General features: G+C 45.4%; 1 protein-coding gene across 6 annotated transcripts in view; it reads left to right on the forward strand.

Moving 5' to 3' along the window:
* IQSEC1 (IQ motif and Sec7 domain ArfGEF 1) overlaps positions 1–22436 on the forward strand; it is a 376498-nt gene that overhangs the window by 125299 nt on the left and 228763 nt on the right. For all 6 annotated transcript variants that reach the window (XM_037023623.2, XM_037023626.2, XM_037023630.2 and 3 more), the window contains exon 2: positions 88–117. In XM_037023623.2, coding sequence (XP_036879518.2) covers positions 88–117 — 30 coding nt within the window. The remainder of the gene's footprint in view (positions 1–87; positions 118–22436) is intronic.

Below are 22436 nucleotides of genomic sequence, written 5' to 3' on the forward strand. Positions count from 1 at the left end.
GCTGGAAAAAGGATGTCAGGGCATCTGGGGGCCTCCTGGGTCCCCGCATCACACGTCGTTCTAAATGCCTGTTCTCTCTTGTTGCAGGTCTGAAGGAGAAATCTCCCGGGGTGTCAGGTATGTGTGTCCTCTGCTTCTCTGAGCGTCTGTGTCTTGGGAGCGGGCGCCTTCGATGAAACCATGTGCTTTGCTTTCTCTCTGATGGGCCCGCGCCCTGACCCTCACTGCTCTTGGCCTGGGCCTGTCGCCCAAGGCCCTTGGCGGTGCTCTGTCTGTGGGCTTGGCTGTCCTGGGCTGAGAGCGCTGGTGCGCTGCACAGGCTTTCCTGGTTCTGGAGTGACCTTTGTGGAGGTCATCAGGCTTGGTGGTGGTGATGTCTGGTTTGCCTGGGCTGTGATCCACCTAGCACCAGAAGCTCAGTTCACACAGCCCCTGGGGCAGGTTGAGGGGCGGGGTGAGTCTTTGGGATGTCTGACGGCGCGTCTCCACGGCACATGGAGCAGACCGCAGTTTGAGTTCTCCAGCAGAGGGGTGGGCATGGGCTGGAATTCCAACTGGGGGCATGAACTGGACCATGGGGAGGGGCTGGCGGGAGCCAGAATGCCTGGGCGCTAGTGCCTCAGCCCAGGGGCTGGGACCCGGCAAGTCTCAAGGCTTGAGCCGAGGAACCAAGAAGACCGCAGGCGATGGGAGGTGATGGGCTGGTGGGGAGCGGGGAGGAGAGGCGAGGAGGTAATTCAAGCACCCCAGGAGCTGCAGCTGGCAGCAGATGGGACTCCAGGCCTTGGGCTGGCTTGTGTCTTATTGTGACCAGGCTGGGGAGACAAGACACTCATTCCAGGCCTGGAGCCAGGAGTTTCAGGCTGGGTGAGGTCCTCCAGGGCAGCCTTCCCAGTGAAAGGTGGAGATGAAGGTGCTGCGTGCTGTCCTGGGGACTCAGTTCTGTACCCGGAGCACTCGGCTTTGGCTTAGCCTGGGACACATGGGTGGTAGCAGTGGTCCCGAGCCAGGGAGACAGAATGGGAGGGGTGGGGTCCTGGCAGGAAACAGAGCACTCCCAAGGGGAACTGAACAGGGTGTCATCCAAGGGCGAGGGATAAGGCAAGGGCCAGGTCACCTCCAGCCTGAGCCGGTGAGAGGAGATGCCCTGGGCGATGGAGCAGCCAGGGTGGGAGATAAAGGAGGAGGCCAGCTGGGCACTGTGGGGCAGCCCAGTGTCCACAAAGGCCCCCCAAGGTGGAGCTGCGATCACTGCACCCCTGTGAGAGCAGACATCTGCATGCCATTGGGGAAGAAGCCCCTTTGATTATTAAGCAAATGGGTGTTTGGTCCCTGAACAAAGCAGGGTGCAGGACAGCATGCATCTCACATTTCATTTTGGGCAAGAAAGGTCAGATAGGAGAACATGTATTCTTGCTTAAAAACGTTTGCATAAATAAGCAACGGCAGAAGATGCTCACCGCTATCAGAATGGTCCCTCGGACAGGAGTGGCTGTGAGCTGCCTCCGAGTGTGTCCTGTGCTGTTGTGGAGCTTGGACCATACAAATGTATTACTTATCCAGAAATTTCTGTTAAAAAACAAAATTCAACCAAGTGCATTTGAAGATCTAATTGGCTTTATTAAATGATTCATGAGTCAGGCAATGTCCCATCTCCTCTAGCAAGTAGAGATGCTTCAAAGGGCTGCAGAAAGGGGAGATTTTTAAAGGCAGGATGAGGAAGTCAAACAGAAAAAAGGATTATTTCAGGTGAGGTCACCTTCCTTCAGGGACAAGAGGATCTTATTAGGTGGACTACCTCATCTTCCTTTGGGGGATGGAGGAGGCACAGGTGACAGATTATCTTACTGATGCTGATCAGAAAATTCTTGACTGACTCCATTTCTGGGGAGGTGGAAACTGCAACTGGGTGAGTTATTAAGTCCCAGTTTGGTGACCTGGCCTAGCCAAAGGGACCCCATGTTGGGCCTGTGGTTTTCTTTTTAACTCTCCTCTTTGGAGCAAACTGTTGGCTTAATCAAGAGATATATTCACAACATAAGGCATCAGCGCCACCCCTGTGTAGTTCCGGCAAGATCTATGGGGTGTCCGTGGACATGACGTCGACTTTAGGCTCACGGTCTGTAAACTGGTCATTCTCATTGGTTCTCCCCTGAGGTTCCAGTCTTGAGGAGATCACCTGCTCGGTGGTTAGCAACTGTTTTCATGCACTGAAAGCTTTGAGAGGCTACAACATGCCAGGAAGATTATTTTAACTATAAGCAGGATAATTCCAAATGTTTGGAGTGCCCTTTGGAGCCATGGTTCCCAAGACCCAAAACAATCAAAATTGAATAAATCAAAGAAAGGTCCCTCTGAAAGAGTCACTATTCTGAGCCAAGTGGCTTGTTCTGCAATCCTGTGTAACTGAGTTTCCCCAGAAGTGTTATTCTAGATGCGGCAGGTGGTGTTGGCCACAGCACAGGCATCTCCTTGTTCAGCCAACAGATAATCAAGGGCTGTCCTATTATCAGGAACACTTTGGCCAGAAGATCTAAGGATCGCTGTCAGGCAGCTGTTGTCGTGCAATGGAAATCTGCAATGTCTTTAAGAGTTAAGGAGAGATGTCTGGTCATAGTCTCATCTACATATGTCCCTAACCAGGGAGGCAGGGACCTGCCAGAAGGAATGGCGGGAGCCTCTGGAAGGTCCTTTCTAACTAGATGATGTAAATTTAGGCAAGTGGACCAATGAGATGTCTCATTTCACTTGTGAAAAGTTAAGGACACAGTTAGATTTTCTCCTAGCCTGAAATAAATAGTTGGTGCAGAGGTTAGCCTCAGCAATGGCCTGGGTGGTACAGATGAGGGCGTTCGGGTTCCAGGCCACTGCCAGGGTAAAGGAAAGGAACAGAAGGAAGGGTTTCATGTTTCTAAAAGTATGAAGCTTCAATCCATCTTTGTGGACCGAAGCAGTCCACCTCGATGGCAGCTTCTTCTCTTCCTTGTTAACCTGCCTCAGAGGTGACCTGTGTCTGTACAGGACCGGATGTCCCGTGGAGCCGACTTGCACTCTGAGACGTTTACCCAAGGCTGCGTGCCTTCTAATTTTGCAGCAACCCTAGGTTCAGGAGCACTTAGTAAGGTCCCTTCTAATGGGACTCGAGGGCTGTCTTGCTCTGATGAGGTCTCCAGAATATGCAGTCACCAGGCTCTAGACTGTGACCTTCCTCTGGGCTGCGATTGGGAGGGTTTCTTTTCACCTGTTGATGACAGGCTTGAGCGCAAGAGGTTAGATTGGCCTGAGAAAACCAGGGATCAGCAAAAGGTTGTAGACCTGTAGACATTGTTCCATTGGTGACTATCTCACACGGAGTGATCTTGTGTTTTCCAAAGCAGGTATTGCAAACAATCAGCAAGGCCAAAGATAATGCCTTAAGCCAGGGAAGTGCCATCATCTCAACATGTTTAAGTCTGAGACCAAGAAGTCTTTCGTTGAAGCTTGTGTGGTTTGCTCAGTAAAGAGGGTGCCTCCACTGCTAGAGATTATAGACAGTCTACCCCAAGTGGGCAACACGTTTTCTAATGGTCTCTTTGCTACTGTGAGGACATCAGCTTTGCAGCAGGTGAAGGTTTCAATCCATCCAGAAGACATATGCACGTTAGCAAGAGCATGTTGATAACTCAGGCTGAGTGGCAATTGAATGAAGTCCAGGTGTTCAAATGATAGCAATTTCAGTAGGGAAGAGAATAATTACAAATGAAGCCATTATATAGGACATATCAGGTTTATAGGACTCCCACATAATTTCTAGAATACTTATATATGTATTCAGATGGAACATAAAGAAGGCTTAGTATTAATCCTTGTTTGACAATGCTTCCCATGTAATTTCACATATCAAATAAGCCTAATGAGTCTAATAAATCCTTTGGAATGTTCCAGGTCAAAAAGACTTCATTTAGGATTTGGATTTGGGAAATTTGTCAGAAGGTTTTCAAACACTTGGTCAAATAAGAACGTAAGTTACCGTGAAACAATACTTAATTATCTGTTTAACCAAAGTGACAGTTAAAGACTTCACAGGCAAATACAGAAGGTTACATATACTAGCAAAGCTTAGCTCTTTGAATATTAAGAAGACTCAGTTTTCTTAACCAATCAAATATCTGATGATAAAAGTATCATAAAGCACAGGAAATTATTTTGATAAAACACACAATTTTGTTTTCTAGGCAATTGCTCTGAGGACAAAGAAAAAATTTCTGTACTCTCCTATCAAGAGCAGACTAATAGTCCAGAAAACTTTGTCTTTTTAAGAGAGAGATAACCAAATTCTAACCTTGTAGCAGTGCACTTTTAATACTAAAACTTACTTATTTCAATCTTAGTCCTCACCATGCACAAAATTCCTCTCCTAAGATTCCTTTTCTACGAACCTTCTACAACTCTCTTTTTACATTTAGATTTTGTCCTGAGTTTTTCCCATACCATTTTTACTTTGAGACAAATTCACTTTCTTTTCTCTCAACAAAAATGCATTTCCATACCTCAGACCTTCTTTTACTAAAAGCGCACATCCTATCTTTCTTGCATGCAGAGATGATCTCATTATTCTAGTGTCTTTACACTCATTAGAATCCTTAACTTTTAGAAACCTTAATTTCTGGAGAAAACTAGGTAGTAAGAATTGTGAACTGTTACACCAGCATTCTTTAGATTGGCAAATTTATGAATGTATTTCATAATTTGTAGGAACATATACTTCTTCATTGTACAAACTTTCACTAAAGTATAAGACATGTTTACCAACAATAGACCCAAATTTATCTTTAGTTTCTCTGTAATAAGACAAAAATAGATAAGCTTAGGCTTGGTTAGCTATTAATGTTTTGATATTTTACCATACATAAAAAATGATATAGATACTCAATGAATTTAACTTGGCAAAATTTGAAGGTTTCAGGTTACCAAAAGGATTTAGGGTAGCTATGTAAAAGGTTTGCCTAAAAACTTTTAATCTTATTTATATTATTTAATTTACATATTCTTTAGATTACCTATAAAAACCTTACTGAGTATTAGACAAAGTCAGCCATTTTTTCTAGATAAATTTTCTAACAGATTCTTAGTGAACCTAGGTGAAGTAAAAATATACTTAATGTTGATAATCTTAAAGACATGTGTATTTTTATTAAACCAACAAATTTACCAAAATTACCGTAGAGCACATGAACTTGAAAAACGTTTGGGTTGGTTTCTATTATATTTCTGAGATTTAGAAATGCTTAATTTATAAGCACTTATTTTTCAACCAATTCAATAGAGCTCTTTACAAATTAATTTTGGCAATACCATCCAGAGGTAAAAACTGTCACATATGTAAAGCACATGGACATACAGAGAGATACAAACAGATGCCTTAAGAAAAATTCCTGTCAAGTTCTAAGTATCAACTTCCAATCTGGCCAACTATTGACTGCAGAGCTACTCAATTCTTTAAGCGCACTTCTTAAATGATTTAATCTAATTGGAATGCTCCTCATAATGGTCACAGTTATTCAGGGTTATAATACCTCTTAGGGCTGGCAACAGTTTGGCAGGACCCTAGGTGCAAATGGAGTTTAACCCACATCTCTGTCCAGCCATCTTTGGCTGCTAACAAGGTATAACTTGCTTTCTGTGAGATCACACATTCTCCAATCTGATGGAGATGAAGCCAAGTTCTCAGGACACAAAACGAGCTTCGTGAGATCTTGCCATTTTTGCTAGCTATGCAGAGCTTCTAGAACCAGTTTTTAGTACGGGAAGATGACATGCTTGACTCCTTATCATTTAATGAAAATAATTTAATAATTAAATAATTTAGCTGAAGTCTTTGGGTGTCTCGGAGTGGGATCTAATACCTAAGAGGAATGTGCCACAGGGTTGGGGATTGTGCATGGTTTATGGCATACCTCATCGCACAGTAGTTTTCCTGAGGTTGGCGGGCGATCTAGTGTCAGTCTCAACGCATTCTGAGACCGACTCATGCCATCACAGGCATCTCCTTGATGCAAGTGCTCTGACAGCCTGTAGGTGCTCTCCCCATGTGCACCAATTTATGGCTTTTTGGCCTCCAAGACCCCTGCTAGCAATATCCTTCATTTACGTAAGAGACTAACATGTTTGCCTCAACACATCAGGAATAACCAAAAAAGGTTTGTGCATCCTGGCCAAGGGAAGGTCATCCTGTGTGCGCCACCACCAATTCCCCGTGGAACCGTGGCTGGGGTTTGCTGACCAGGGAGTTGTGGTCTCAGAGGGCTTGGCTCTGGGAGGAGCTTTCTGCTCAGTTAAGCTCCAGGCAGAACTGCCAGCTCAGCGGGGCCCCAAGCAGCACCGTCCACCAGCTCAAGCTCACCTGCCCTATAAGGAACACCAGTTAGACTGGGAACTCAGTGCAGACAGAGCAGAACTCAACCAAGAGCGACCAACAGCCCTCAGAGGGCTGCAGATACCACGCCTGCACTTCTCATGGTCCCCAAACGCCGTAGGAGAGTCGCTTTGGTTCCTGTTGCTACCACCAAATCCGTTAAAAAACAAAATTCAACCAAGTTAATCTGAAGGTCTTGTAGGCTTTCTTAAACAGTTCATGAATAGGCACACACCATCTAGTAAGCAGAGAGATGCTCCCTAATTAGTGAATGCCTTAATAAAGCCCACAAGACCTTCAGATTTACTTGGTTGAATTTTTTTTAACAATTCATTAAAGATAACCATGCACAGAGCAGCAGGCGTCCTGTCACTAGGGGTGTGCACCGACGTCAGGGGGGAGGATTCGCACAGGAAATAAGAGGGGGAGGTCCCTTCAACACAGCACCCCATCCCCTCTCAGCTCCCTTGGAACCTGAGCCCTCCCTCTCCTCTCTGACACACTCACCCAGAAGGGTGTTAATGGGTGATGATGGGGGCCCTTTGCTGAAATCGCTGAGACCAGCGGGCTTTCACCTGTGAGTTCAGCCAAGTTCCCAGCTGGGTGGGAGCTGGGAGATGGATGTGTGCAGGATGAATGAACAGGTGTGGGGGCGAGCATTCCACCCTGAACAGAGGTTGGCTGCCATGCCCCCCTCACCCACCCCCTGCCTCAGCAGTGCATGGGGTGGGATGTCAGGGAGGTATTTTTGCAAGGCAGGTGATGTGGGAAACAAGCCCTGAATCAGGAGGATGATTCTGCGTGTAGGGCAGGTCGGGGGAGCTGCATGTGCAGGGACCCAGAGAACTGTCATCACTTGGCTGCACGGTTCCACTAAGGAAGCGCCTCCGAAAAGGAGTGGGGGCCGGGGCTGTGCAGATGCAAACATGTGTCTTAGCCAGAGCCAAATGGCACCCAGAGGACACTGGGAGAGGAGGAGCCGGGCAAGGGAGAACACTGGCATAAGTTCCAGCGGAGAAGTCTGTGTTTTAGTCCCTACAGGGCTGAAGAACCCCTAATGGCTTCTAGAACACTCTGCTGTGTGGACTTTTGGGGACAGGCCCAAGAGCTGTGGCAGGAAACATTGCTAGGACTTTAAAATGCTGTTGCCAGGCTTTGACTGTGCCTTCGTCCTGTTTTTCGTCCCCAGGTCTCTGTCCACACAGGTGTCAGCCTTGGTCTGTCTCACCCTGTGACCACCCACCTGAGCAGAGGGATGTGACTGTAATGGCCTCCCTCTTCTCAGGACTGGAAGCCCCCAGGCTGCTCAGATTCACCCCACCCTCCATGCTTCAGGCTGCCACCCCCTGGACAGCTGCACGATTTGTTTTCCAGGGACGAATGTCATGAGGTGTCTGCCCTGAGTGAGCCCCTCTCCCGGGGTCTCAGCACCCCTGCCCCCAGGCCCACCCAAGGAGGCATTCTAAAGCTCCAGTCTGCCAGCGACCTTCCTGCGTCCTGCCCAGGGATCCGCACTGCCCATCAGGCTGTAGCTGAGGTTCTCACTGAGGCCCCCTTGGCCTGGCACCTCCCACTGCAGCCGGTTCGCTCTCCTGGGTGCTACTCACTCGCTGTTGTAAATGTGCTCATTGATTCCCTGTTTGCCCTCTGGCTTGTGCGTGTGACTTGAGCCGATTCCCCCGCCCTCCACCCAGCCAGCCCCAGGCCTGTCTCTGGCTCCCCCTCACCCAGCTGCCCTAAAGCTGGAGGGGCCCCCTTCTGAAGTGCTCTCCCCCTGCTTGCACTTCGTGGCCTTTTGTGCTCACATCTGATTCCATGTTCACACTGCTTCATGTCCCAGGGACTTGAACATTATTCACACACACCCCCACCCCCCAGGCAGAGTAAGAGACCAGGGATGAGGCCCCAGGGTCAGCACCTGCCAGGCACAGAGCAGGCGCAGGCAGGCCTCAGTGGAATGAATTCACCCTGGTGTCACCAGGAACTCAGGGCACGATGCCTTGCACAGAACAGGCACAAATTAATGTCTATCAATTGGATTCAGGACTTAAGTATTTTCAGACCATAAATTGGAAGGAAAAAACTTAAGTAGACCATCCCCCCTGCTCAATGTGGAAACCCCTCTCTTCCCCCCTCCACAAACACACCCCGAGTCAAATGAGTGGGCAGAAGGGGCTGCGCTTGGTGCCCAGAAAGGCCGTGTCTGGATGTGACTAGCCTTGGCTGTGTAAGGCGCTGACGGACGCCAAGAGCTGATGGTCTTTGCTGAATGTTAAGGATATGAACCCTAAGGGACCCTCCTGGACCCCAGCCCTACCGCTTGGTCCCTGCTTGGCGAGATTGTCTCCCTTTAGCCTCCAGTGAGCAGAGGCACCGCCTTCCTGGTTGGCTGTTCAGCCTCCCAGAGCGACAGGGAACTGGTTGTTGTTTTTTTTTTGTCTGGAGAAGCCTCTTTGTGAATTCGTGTGCGCCACTTGTCCCCGAGGCGAAACATTTGCAAGATCAGATGTATTCATTCTCCACAAATGAAATGACTCATTTTCGACCATTCTGCAAACGTAGGACTTTCGCTCCTTGTTCCCAGGGAGCGTGTGTCTGCTTTTCACTCCATCCAGGGGGAGGATCCGGAGTGGGGGCAGGGGGGTCGGCAGGAAGAGGAGAGCTTTGCGGAGTTTAGAGTTGGCAAAGAATGAATAGCTGCGCGGAGGGCCCACAGAGAACGCTGATACGGTATTTAAGCTCAAGGACTCTCTGCGGGCTGAGGGCATTACCTTTTATTCCCCTCCCCCCACTCCCGGTTATTATCAGCCCCTTGAAATGAACTAAGCCATGTTCACCAATATGAATAAGTGCCATTTAATGAGCATTTATTATGCATCGGGGCCTTGCCTCATCTATGCCACCAACTCCACGCCTTCAAGAGAGTGATGAGGAGCCCCATTTTTCCAGCTCTGGGAAACTGAGTCTGAGAAATACTGAACAGCTTCCCTACAATAATGTGGTTTTCAGGTACAGAGCTGGGATGTCGCACACCAAAGCCTGTGTCCACGTCAGCATCACCTGTGGTTCTTGTTGAAAATTCCGATTCCCAGGCCCTACCCTTCTCATACCTGACTGCATAGGTCCAGGGTGGGGCCCTGGGAACCTGGATTCTGAGGGGCAGCAGGAACATACGGCCTCTTCAGGCAGTCAGCGGCTAGTGTCGGGCAGTGCCCTCTTCACAAGTGAGCTGATCAATCCTCAGAAAAGCATTGAATGAGGAGGTTCCCCACAGGCCACCTCCTCTGAGTGGGATTCTGAAACACTGACTGGCATTTTCCAAAGACACCAGCAAGTGGCTCAGGGCAGGGAGCATCCAGTAAAGCCTGAGGGCTGCTCATTTGGGGAGCAAGGAGCTACCTCTAGAGGATGCGGGCTTGGTCAGAAATGTCTTACTTGGCCCCAATACATGTAAGTGAAAGCGTCTCGTCACAAGTCATCCATGTTCCTGTGAACGCCTCCCATTGCTCCCCACCATGGCAAGACAGCCTTTGTAATTCACTGGGCCTTTCCCCCCCACGTCCAAAATGAGAGTGTGCCATTTACTCTGTAGGCAAGGACATATGAAAATTGCAAAAGGTGGCAAATGAGGCTGGGAATGTTTGCAGTGCCAAATAGAGCTGACCATTGGCCTCCAGGACGGAATGGGGGGCTGGCGCCAAATCAGGGAGATGGGCTTCTCCTACAGCTGTGCCCAGAGGTGCTGGACCAATGGCTGAGCACAGGGCCTCGGGAGGCACGCAAGCATTTCTTAGCACCATGGAATGCAAGCAGTAGAGGCACTGGGTTCAGACAGTTCTGAACTGAATTTTGCTTGTCTTACTCTCTGTCAAACCTCAGACTTCACAGTCATTCAACAGTCTTTATTGAGCACTAACTGTATGCATGTCTTAGGGCTGCCCACTAAGGGCATGAAGACCAATGAGATGCAGTGAATATCTGCCCCACAGTGAAATGGGAGCAAAGATCTCAGTCTCCCAGGTAAGGGACCTATTAAATGAACTGTAGGTGGGATGGTGTGTGACAGAGTGACACACAGTTAACATCCACTTCCTGGTCCTGTCTTTGCTTCTCCATCCACCACAGTCCCTGGAGACTCACCTCCTTGGAATCCTGAGTTGGGGTCAGAGGCAAGCCCAGCATGAGCAGGACATGCTACCTCAGCTCAGGGAATATTCCATTTTGACTCTCATGCATCTTTTCTTCTCTTCCCTGGGTTCTGGTCAGAGTTTCATGGGCCTTCTTGTTTTCCAGAGTCCGTCTTTAACTTTGCCATCTCCTTGGCTTTCTGTGCTGCGTCCTGAGCCGTTTGCTTAGGATGGTGTTTCATTTCACTAATAATACCCCCTTCAACCATGTCCAGTTTACGATGTGGCCCATTTACTGTGGGCTGAGGCTCTTGGATGGGCTCCATAGGAGTTCAGCCTGATTCTGGAGGTACCACTTGTCCTCTCTTACACAGGAAATAGAAAGATCTCATAGGAGCCAGATTCAAGTCTCTGGGCAAAGAACACGTCTGGCTAGATATTTTAGAAGAATCCTCTGGTGACTGTCTGGAAGATGATCCATAGATACTTGGGGGATATCAAGGCAATGCTGGCCTCATAGAATGAGTTGTTGTTGTTCTTTCTCCTGAATTTTTAGAAAGAGCTTGAGAAAGATTGGTGGTAGTTCTTTAAAATGTTTGGAGAATTCACCAGTGAAGCCATAAGGCCCAGAGCCTTTTTTGTCAAGAGAGTTTTGATTACTTATTCACTCTCCTTACTAGTTATGAGTCTATTCATATTTTCTATTCTGTGCAATTTAGCCTTGCTAGGTTTTATATGTACAGAAATTTGTCCATTTTATCCAGATTATCCAGTTTGTTGGAATATATTTTTCAAAGTACTCTGATTCTTTTTATTTATGTAGAGTCAGAAGTAGTGTCTCCACTTTCATTTTTGATTTTCATAATTTGAGTCTTTTTTTTTTCCTTAGTCAATCCAACTAACAGTTTGTCAGTTTTGTTAACTTTTTCAAAGAACCAACTTTCGATTTTGTAGATTTTCATTATTGCTTTTCTGTTCTCTATTTTACTTATCTCTGCTCTAATCATTATTATTTCCTTCCTTCTGCTTTCTTTGGGTTTAGTTGGTTCTTTTTCTAGTCCCTGAGTTGCATAAAGTTAGGTTGTTGATTTGAGATCTTTTTTGTTTTTTAATGTCTTTGTACCTATAAACCTCCTCCTTAGCACTGCTTTGTTGTTTCCTGTAAGTTTTGATATGTTTTGTTTTCCTTCATCACTGAGTATTTTTTAATTTCCCTGTGATTTCTTCTTGAATGCATTGGTTCTTTTAAGAGTCTGTTGTTTCATTTACACAATGTTATTGTGTATTTTCCACTTTTCTTTCTGTTACTGATCTAACTTCATCCCATTGTAGTCAGAGAAGCTACTTTGTATGACATCCACCTGTTAAAATCTAGGAGACCTAAATTCTGGCCTAACATCAGCCTATCCTGGAAAATGCCCCACATGCATTTGAGGAGAGCGTGTGTTCTGTTGTTGTTGGGTAGGCTCCTGTGCACGTCTGTCAGATCTAGTTGGCTTAATGTGTTATTCATGTCCTCTACTTCCTCACTTATCTTTTTTTTTTTTGACAGGAGTGATGCTTTATTAGTCTTTTTTTAAATTAAAATATAATTGATATACAATCTTATGAAAGTTTCACATGAGCAACATTGTGGTTACTACATTCCCCCCCATTATCAAGTCTCCCCCACACCCCATTACAGTCACTATCCATCAGCATAGTAAGATGCTATGGAGTCACTACTTGTCTTCTCTGTGCTGTACTGCCTTCCCCATGCCCCCCCTACACTATGTGACTATGTGCACTGATCATAATGCCCCTTGATCCCCTTATCCCTCCTCCCCACCCATCCTCCCCAGTCCCTTTCCCTTTGGTAACTGTTAGTCCCACCTTGGATTCTGCCTCTTTCTGATTTTTCTATCCATTACTGAGAATGGGGTATTGAAGGCTCCAGCTGTTATTGTAGAAGTGTCTATTTCTCCATTTCTTTCTGTCAGCCTTTGCTTCATGTGTATTAATTTTCTGTCATTAGGTGTGTAAATACTTACTGTTTTATCTTCTTACTGTGTTGAACCTCTTATTAATATATGGTGTCCCTCTCTTTCTCTTATAACCTTTTCTGATTTAAAGTCTATTTTGTCGGATACTACTATAGCCACCCCTCCTCCCTTTTGGTAACTGTTGTCTCTTTTCCCATCCTCTCATGCTCAACTTTGTTTCTTTGGATCTAAAATCAGTCTCTTGTAGACAGCAAATAATTGTATTTTTAGCTAATCTGCCAATTTGCCTTCTGATTGAAATTTAATGTGTTCACATTTAAAGTAATTATGATAAAGAATTTGCTGTTTGTTCTCTATATAGCTTGTAGCTTTTTCTGTCATTCCTGCATTACTGTCTTCTTTTGCACTTAGTTGATTTTTTATAGTAGAACATTTTAATTCCCTTCTCATTTCCTTTTGTGTATATTCTATGACTGTTTTCTTTGTGGTTACCATTTAACATCCTAGTAATAACAGAATTATGTGAATTTATATGAGATTAACTTTAATAACATACAAAATCTCTGCTTCTTTACAGCTCTGGGACTACCTCCTTTCAGTTATTGATATCACAAAATTACGTCTTTATGCATCCTGTGTCCAAACATAGGCTAATAATTGGGCTTTATAATACATTAATCTCTTAATATAGAAAACAAAAAGGGGTGCTTCAAACCAAATTTATGATAGTACTAGCTTTTATAATAGTCTGTGCAGTTCCATTTACCAGACAGAGATCTTTATGTCTTCGTAAGGCTTTGAGTTATGGCCTAGTGTCCTTCAACTGGAAGGACTTCCTTCACGCAGGACAGGTCAGGTGTCAACAGACTTTCTCAGCTTTGGTTTATCTGGGAATGTCTTAATTTCTTCCTCATTTTTTATAAGGACAGTTTTTCCAGATTAGAATTCTGGGTGACAGCTTTTTCCCTTCAACACTGCTAATCCATCAACTCATACTTGCTGGCCTCCAATGTAGATTCTGATGAAAAATCTGCTCATAATCTTATTGGTGAAAATATGATGAAAACTATCTTCCTTTTAGCTTTATAGATGGTCATAATGTACTGTATTGTGTCTTAGGCAGCAGAACATTTTCCTAGAGTATCGTGATATCAGTTGAATTGTAGCATCATTTTGAAACTAGAGTTTAAGGAAAAAGAATTGAATATTTTAAGTTAAACACTCTGAGGTCTTTAAAAGTCAAAAATCATTACAGATTTTCACACTAGGAATGAAAAACCCAAAGAAACATCCTGGGTTTTAATTTCCAATAAAGCAAGTATTAATCTCTAATAACCCACAAACAGAAAACTCTTTGAGGTCCCCTCCCTTTTTTTTAAGAGTAAAGGGGTCTTCAAGAAAGGACTAAGAGTTACCAAAGGGAAAGGGACAGGGGAGGGTGGGAAGGGAAGGAGAAGGGGGAAAAGGGGGCATTGCAATTAGCACACATAATGTGGGGGTGGGGGGCACGGGGAGGGCAGGATAGCAGAGAAGACAGGTACTGATTCTACAGCATCTTACTATGCTGATGGACAGTGACTGTAATGGGGTACGGGGGGGACTTGATAATGGGGTGAATCTAGTAACCACAATGTTGCTCATGTAATTGTAGATTAATGATGCCAAAATTAAAAAAAAAAAGAGTAAAGGGGTCTTGAGACCAAAAAGTAAGAAGACCCCCTGTGTTTTTTTTTTTTGAGAGGGCATCTCTCATATTTATTATCATATGGTTGTTAACAACCTCATTGTGGTTTTAATTTGCATTTCTCTGATAATTAGCGATGTGGAGCATCTTTTCATGTGTCTGTTGGCCATCTGTATTTCTTTTTTGGAGAACTGTCTGTTCAGTTTCACTGCCCATTTTTTAATTGGATTATTTGTTTTTTGTTTGTGGAGGTGGGTGAGCTCTTTATATATTTTGGATGTCAAGCCTTTATCGGATCTGTCATTTACAAATATATTCTCCCATACTGTAGGGTACCTTTTTGTTCTATTGATGGTGTCTTTTGCTGTACAGAAGCTTTTCAGCTTAATATAGTCCCACTTGTTCATTTTTGCTATTATTTTCCTTGCCCGGGAAGATATGTTCAAGAAGAGGTCACTCATGTTTATGTCTAAGAGATTTTTGCCTATGTTTTTGTCTAAGAGTTTTATGGTTTCATGACTTACATTCAGGTCTTTGATCCATTTTGAGTTTACTTTTGTGTATCGGATTAGACAATGGTCCAGTTTCTTTCTCCTACATGTAGCTGTCCAGTTTTGCCAGCACCATCTGTTGAAGAGACTGTCATTTCGCCATTGTATGTCCATGGCTCCTTTATCAAATATTAATTGACTGTATATGTTTGGGTTAATGTCTGGAGTCTCTAATCTGTTCCACTGGTCTGTGGCTCTGTTCTTGTGCCAGTACCAAATTGTCTTGATTACTGTGGCTTTGTAGTAGAGCTTGAACTTGGGGAGTGAGATCCCCCTACTTTATTCTTCTTTCTCAGGATTGCTTTGGCTATTCATGGTCTTTGGTGTTTCCATATGGATTTTTGAACTATTTGTTCCAGTTTGTAGAAAAATGTTGCTGATAATTTGATAGGGGTTGCATCAAATTTGTGTATTGCTTTGGGCAGGATGGCCATTTTGACGATATTAATTCTTCCTAGCCACGAGCATGGGATGAGTTTCCATTTATTAGTGTCCCCTTTAATTTCTCTTAAGAGTGACTTGTAGTTTTCAGGGTATAGGTCTTTCACTTCTTTGGTTAGGTTTATTCCTAGGTATTTTATTCTTTTTGATGCAACTGTGAATGGAGTTGTCTTCCTGATTTCTCTTTCTATTGGTTCATTGTTAGTGTATAGGAAAGCCACAGATTTCTGTGTGTTAATTTTGTATCCTGCAACTTTTCTGTATTCCGATATCAGTTCTAGTAGTTTTGGAGTGGAGTCTTTAGGGTTTTTTATGTACAATATCATGTCATCTGCAAATAGTGAGTTTAACTTCTTCTTTACCAATCTGGATTCCTTGTATTTCTTTGTTTTGTCTGATTGCCGTGGCTAGGACCTCCAGTACTATGTTAAATAACAGTGGGGAGAGTGGGCATCCCTGTCTTGTTCCCAATCTCAGAGGAAAAGCTTTCAGCTTCTCGCTGTTCAGTATGATGTTGGCTGTGGGTTTGTCATATATGGCCTTTATTATGTTGAGGTACTTGCCCTCTATACCCATTTTGCTGAGAGTTTTTATCAAGAATGGATGTTGAATTTTGTCAAATGCTTTTTCAGCATCTAAGGAGATGATCATGTGGTTTTTGTCTTTCTTTTTGTTGATGTGGTGGATGATGTTGATGAATTTTTGACTGTTGTACCATCCTTGCATCCCTGGGATGAATCCCACTTGGTCATGGTGTATGATCCTTTTGATATATTTTTCAATTCGATTTGCTAATATTTTATTGAGTATTTTTGCATCTACATTCATCAGGGATATTGGTCTGTAATTTCCTTTTTTGGTGGGGTCTTTGCGTGGTTTTGGTATTAGGGTGATGTTGGCTTCATAGAATGAGTTTGAGAGTATTCCCTCCTCTTCTATTTTTTGGTAAACTTTAGGGAGAATGGGTATTATGTCTTCTCTGTGTGTCTGATAAAATTCCGAGGTAAATCCATCTGGCCCGGGGGTTTTGTTCTTGGGTTGTTTTTTGATTACCGTTTCAATTTCTTTGCTCGTAATTTGTTTGTTTAACTTTTGTGTTTCTTCCTTGTTCAGTCTTGGAAGGTTGTATTTTTCTAGGAAGTTGTCCATTTCTTCTAGGTTTTCTAGCTTGTTGGCATATAGGTTTTCATAGTAGTCTTTAATAATTCTTTGTATTTCTGTGGAGTCTGTCGTGATTTTTCCGTTCTCATTTCTGATTCTGTTGATTTGTGTTGATTCTCTTTTTCTCTTATTGTTTGGCTAGAGGCTTATCTATTTTGTTTATTTTCTCAAAGAACCAGCTGTTGGTTTCATTGATTTTTGCTATTGTTTTATTCTTCTCAATTTTGTTTATTTCTTCTCTGATCTTTATTATGTCCCTCTTTCTGCTGAATTCAGGCCTCATTTGTTCTTCTTTTTCCAGTTTCGATAATTGTGATGTTAGACTATTCATTTGGGATTGTTCTTCCTTCTTCAGGTGTGCCTGGATCACTGTATACTTTCCTCTTAAGACTGCTTTCTCTGCATCCCACAGAAGTTGGGGCTTTGTGTTGTTGTCATATGTTTCCATATATTCCTTGATCTATTTTAATTTGTTTGTTGATCCATTGATTATTTAGGAGCATGTTGTTAAGCCTCCATGTGTTTGTGAGCCTTTCTGTTTTCTTTGTAGAATTTATTTCTAGTTTTATACCTTTGTGGTCTGAAAAGTTGGTTGGTAGAATTTCAATATTTTGGAATTTACTGAGGCTCTTTTTGTGAGTTATTATGTGGTCTATTCTGGAGAATGTTCCATGTGCACTTGAGAAGAATATATATCCTGTTGATTTTGGATGTAGAGTTCTATAGATGGCTATTAGGTCCATCTGTTCTACTGCATTGTTCAGTGCCTCTGTGTCCTTACTTATTTTCTGCCCAGTGGATCTATCCTTTGGGGTGAGTGGCGTGTTGAAGTCTCCTGAAATGAATGCATTGCATTTTATTTCCCCCTTTAGTTCAGTTAGTATTTGTTTCACATATGCTGGTGCTCCTGTGTTGGGTGCATATATATTTACAATGTTTATATCCTCTTGTTGGAAGGAGCCCTTTATCATTATGTAATGTCCTTCTTTATCTCTTGTTACTTTCTTTGTTTTGAAGTCTATTTTGTCTGATATTAGTACTGCAACCCCTGCTTTCTTCTCGCTGTTGTTTGCCTGAAATATGTTTTTCCATCCCTTGACTTTTAGTCTGTGCATGTCTTTGGTTTTGAGGTGAGTTTCTTGTAAGCAGCATATAGATGGGTCTTGCTTTTTTATCCATTCTATTACTCTGTGTCTTTTGATTGGTGCATTCAGTCCATTTACATTTAGGGTGACTATTGAAAGATATGTACTTATTGCCATTGCAGGCTTTAGATTCGTGGTTACCAAAGGTTCAAGGTTAGCCTCTTTAGTATCTTACTGCCTAACTTAGGTCACTTATAGAGCTGTTATATACACTGTCTGGAGATTCTTTTCTTCTCTCCCTTCTTATTCCTCCTCCTCCATTCTTAATATGTTGGTTGTTTTATTCTGTGCTCTTTCGTGTTTCCTTTAACTGCTTTTAGTGGGTAGTTGATTTTATTTTTTTGCCTTTAGTTAGTATTTGTTTGGTCTGCTTTCTTGGCTGTGATTTTATTTTCTCTGGTGACATCTGTTTAGTTTTAGGAATGCTCCCGTCTAGAACAGTCCCTCTAAAATACCCTGTAGAGGTGGTTTGTGGGAGGCAAATTCCCTCAACTTTTGCTTGTCTGGGAATTGTTTAATCCCGCCATCATATTTAAATGATAATCATGCTGGATACAGTATCTTTGGTTCAAGGCCCTTTTGTTTCATTGCATTAAATATATCACGCCATTCTCTTCTGGCCTGTAAGGTTTCTGTTGAGAAGTCTGATGATAGACTGATGGGTTTTCCTTTAAAGGTGACCTTTTTCTCTCTAGCTGCCTTTAAAACTTTCCTTGTCCTTAATCTTTGCCATTTTAATTATTATGTGTCTTGGTGTTGTCCTCCTTGGGTCCTTTCTGTTGGGAGTTTTGTGTATTTCCGTGGTCTGTTCGATTATTTCCTCCCCCAGTTTGGGGAGGTTTTCAGCAATTATTTCTTCAAAGACACTTTCTATCCCTTTTTCTCTCTCTTCTTCTTCTGGTACCCCTATAATACAGATATTGTTCCTTTTGGATTGGACACACAGTTTTCTTAATATTGTTTCATTCCTGGAGATCCTTTTATCTCTCTCTATGTCAGCTTCTATGCGTTCCTGTTCTCTGGTTTCTATTCCATCAATGGCCTCTTGCATCTTATCCATTCTGCTCATAAATCCTTCCAGAGTTTGTTTCACTTCTGTAATCACCTTCTGGGCATCTGTAATCTCCCTCCGGACTTCATCCCTTAGCTCTTGTATATTTCTCTGCATCTCCATCAGCATGTTTATGATTTTTATTTTGAATTCTTTTTCAGGAAGACTGGTTAGGTCTGTCTCCTTCTCAGGTGTTGACTCTGTGATCTTTGTCTGCCTGTAATTTTGCCTTTTCATGGCGATAGAGATAGTTTGCAAAGCTGACATGAGTGATGGCTGGAAGTACTTTCCTTCTTGTTGGTTTGTGGCCTTCCTCTCCTGGGAGAACAGCAGCCTCTAGTGGCTTGTGCTGGGCAGCTGCATGCAGACAGGGCTTCTGATTCCTGCCCGGCTGCTATGGAGTTTATCTCCGCTGATGCTGTGGGCGTGTCCTGGCTTGGGCCGCTCCTCTGATATGGTGGAGCTACGTTGGCGGGGGAGCGGCCGAGAGGCTATTTATCTCCGTGAGGGGCCTCTGTGCTCCCTGCTGCCCAGGGGGTTATAGTGCCCAGAGATCCCCAGATTCTCTGCTGCTGGACTAAGTGTCCCAGGATGCTTCCATCCGGTTTTGGGGTCCCTGTCCCTTTAAGACTTCCAAAAAGCACTTGCAAAAAAAAAAGAAAAAAAAAAGCCACTCGCTTTTCTTTGTCCCCAGGCGCTGGCCTCAGGGACCCGCTCACAGGTCTTGCTGTCCTGTTTCCCTAGTATCCAGGACCCCACGCATGCACTGTGTCTGCGCTCTGGTCCGGATGGCTGGGGCTGGGTATTTAGCAGTCCTGGCCTCTGTCTCACTCCCCACTCCAACTCCTCTCCTCCTGCCCGGAGCTGGGTCCCACCGGGCTAGGGCTTGTATCTTACCCCTTCTGCAAGGCCCTGGGCCCTAGCAGGTGTGGATGTGGTCTCGATGTTGTCCTGTGTCCTCTGGTCTCTATTCTATGAAGTTGTCTTTGTTATATTTTCATAAATATATGTGGTTTTGGGAGGAGATTTCCACTCCTCTACTCATGCCGCCTTCTTGGCTCCACCCAAGAACCCTCGTGTTTTATCCTAGCCATGACTGTTCCATTTCTGGCTCTGACCTTATAACGTGCTGATTGTGATGAAAATATAAATGCGTACGTGAGGCCCCGGGCAGGTATGGGTGTTTGTCCTCGTGACCCAGGAAGCAGTTTTGGGGACCTGACAGACTTGGACTGTAAGTAGCTTGTTCTCTGCTTTTTCATTTTTTGTTTGTTTCTTTCTTTTTTCTCTACTTTCTTGCCCTTGTTTTTCTTCTTTCTTTCCTGGCTTCCTCTTTTCTTTTTTCTCAACTTTTCTTTTTGTCTTTTTCTCATTTTTTTGGATTTTTCTCACTTTTTTTCTCTTTTTCTCAATTTTTTTAGTCTTTTCTTCATTGTTTCTGTTTAGAATTTTTTTCCTTTTTCTTAAAAAATTATTGTTTATTTAGCTAGTATTGTTAGTGCAGCTAGTATAGTTAGTATTGTTGCTATAGTTAGTATTGCTCAATTAGCACTGTTAGTATTAGTATTAGTTAGCATTGTTCATATAGTTCGTATTGTTTGCATAGTTAGTAAGCAGAGTTAACAGTCAATCAGCATTACTAGTATTGTCATTCAGTGTAGTCACAGGTTGCCACACTGCAGGGCCTTACAGCCACCTCTGCTGACAGGGACCCATCTTGAAAACTATACGCCCCTCAAAACCACCGGCCAAGGTGACGTTGGCCGGGCACCTCCTGACTGGGACAGAGGCGGCTGTCATGGTCATTAAAAAGACCCCCAGCCTCCAGGGACTTGTCCGTGAGTCCTCGGTGTGAAGGCCTGAGTCACTCCATGCCATGAGGCTGTCTGGGGTGCCTGACCCCAAGGAGACGCTGCTGCTCCCCATGGAGTACATCCACAGAGGGGATGTGTGTGGCTCTGAGGCCGCGGCCATGAGGCCAGGCAGGAGGCGCAGGGTGAATTGCAGCAGCTTGTGCGTGCTCTGCAGTTCTGCCATCAGGGCATTGTCCCCAGGCACCTGGCACCAGAGGATCTGCTCTCTGATGAGGGGATCAAAGTAAAACTCGAGGACTTTGGCCTCAGCCCTGAATTTCTCAGCCCCAAGCCAAGCATTGACTGTGGCTGCCCCCTTGTGCTACCTGGGGCTCCTCTGGGGCCAGAGCTGCGACAGCCCCACAGCAGGTGAGGACCCAAGGGGTGCATGGTCTCGGGGGCCCTGCCTTGGTGGGAGGGGACCTCTGGGGGTGCAGCAGGGGAATGAAGAGGGCAGTAGCACATCCCTGTCTGTCATTTGAGTATGAAAGCCTCTAAAACACTGATGACCCTTGACCCCCATGACAGAAGAAATTTAGACCATGTCCTGAAACACCTGTGGGTGAGCATGGGCCAGGAGGAAGAAACCGAACCTTACACAGAGGCCCCCATGGCAAGCAGGGCCCCTAGGTGACCGAGGCAATGACACACACGGGCTTGGACTGGGGTGAGGTCCAGGACTCGTTAGGAAGCAGGGAATATGACCCTGTGATGACTTCCTCCCTCGTCCTAAGATCCAGGGTCCCGCACTCTCACTGAAAGGCGCTCCCCTGCCACCCGCCTCCACAGCCATGGCCCTGCTCCAGTCTGCAGGGTTTCCCAGGCCTCTGCAGACCCAGTGAAACACAGCTGCAGTGGGCCCGTTCCTCAAGGAGGAAAGTCAGTGGCCTCAGGAGTCAGGGCAGAGGCCAAAGGGCCCAACAGCCCCCTCCCAGCCTGGAGTCGAGGACGGCCACCCCCAGCCCACCTGCCTGCGTGGCCCTGCAGCCTCCTCGCCCACCCACAGCACCGGCAGCAGAGCTGAGGCCCTGGAAGGGGGCCAGTGGTCCCAGGCTGTGTCTGAAAATAGAAATGCTGGGCAAGCTGGTGGGACCCCAGCCCTGAACCCTGATGGGGGGAGGCTAGGAGGGTCCTCAGTTTCTTTTTCAGGCACTTTTTCTTCAGGCTGCCCAGCAAGAGCTGGCTTCGCAAACATACTGAGTCCCATTTAAGCCAAGGACACTGGCCAGAGGCTGCATGTAGACAGCTGCAGGTGGTGGCAGTGCACGGTGTACATGTGGGTGTGCAAGGACCCTTGGGTGAGAGGGTTTGGTTCAGTGAACGATGGTGCGCAGACTGCCCTAGCCTTCTCCTCTCGGGGTGCAAATCGAGAGGGACTTGCACCTCGTGGCCTTCAGAAGCATGTAACCAAACCACCCAGTGAGCCCAGGGGGCAGCCTGGAGCCACCTGGGAGGCAGGGAGAGGCTGCCCTCCCCACAGATCATCCCTGCGCCCCACCCAGGTGAACTTCAGAGACTGGGCCGCGTTTCCTGGAGCTCTTGCCGCTCCCCTGCTCCCCTCTGTCTTGTCTTCCTTGTTTGTTGGGGGCGGGGGTGGTTCCTCCAAATCTTATAATAAACTTGGTGCTGCAGATGGACGTAGTGTGGACCCTGTTTCGCTTCCTCCCTGCACAGAACCGGGGCTGTGTGCACTCCAGCTTGAGAAGTGTGTGGCAGTGTAGTATCTGGAGTAAATCTGAACTAAATGGAAAAATGACTTAGGAGACTCCTCACAGTCACTCCCAACAGCAGCAAACGTGGTTCCAGAGGGAAAAGGCTGTGAGTCCACTGCCCTCGCCAGAGGCGTCTCTGGAAAGCCAGCACGTGAAGATGGGTGCTCCCAGCCAAACGCGTGTGGGGCCAACATCTTCCGGGACCGCATCTCGGGCATTCCTCCCACGCTTGTGCACCCCACTCCCAAAGACGTCGCCTATTTCAAAATATGCTGTGCCGCCTCGGTCCCTGCTAATATCTGCAGATTCTAATTAAATAACCAGGGAGCAGGCCC

This window comes from Manis javanica, chromosome 3, assembly GCF_040802235.1.
Source record: "Manis javanica isolate MJ-LG chromosome 3, MJ_LKY, whole genome shotgun sequence".
NCBI classification, from domain to species: Eukaryota; Metazoa; Chordata; class Mammalia; order Pholidota; family Manidae; genus Manis; species Manis javanica.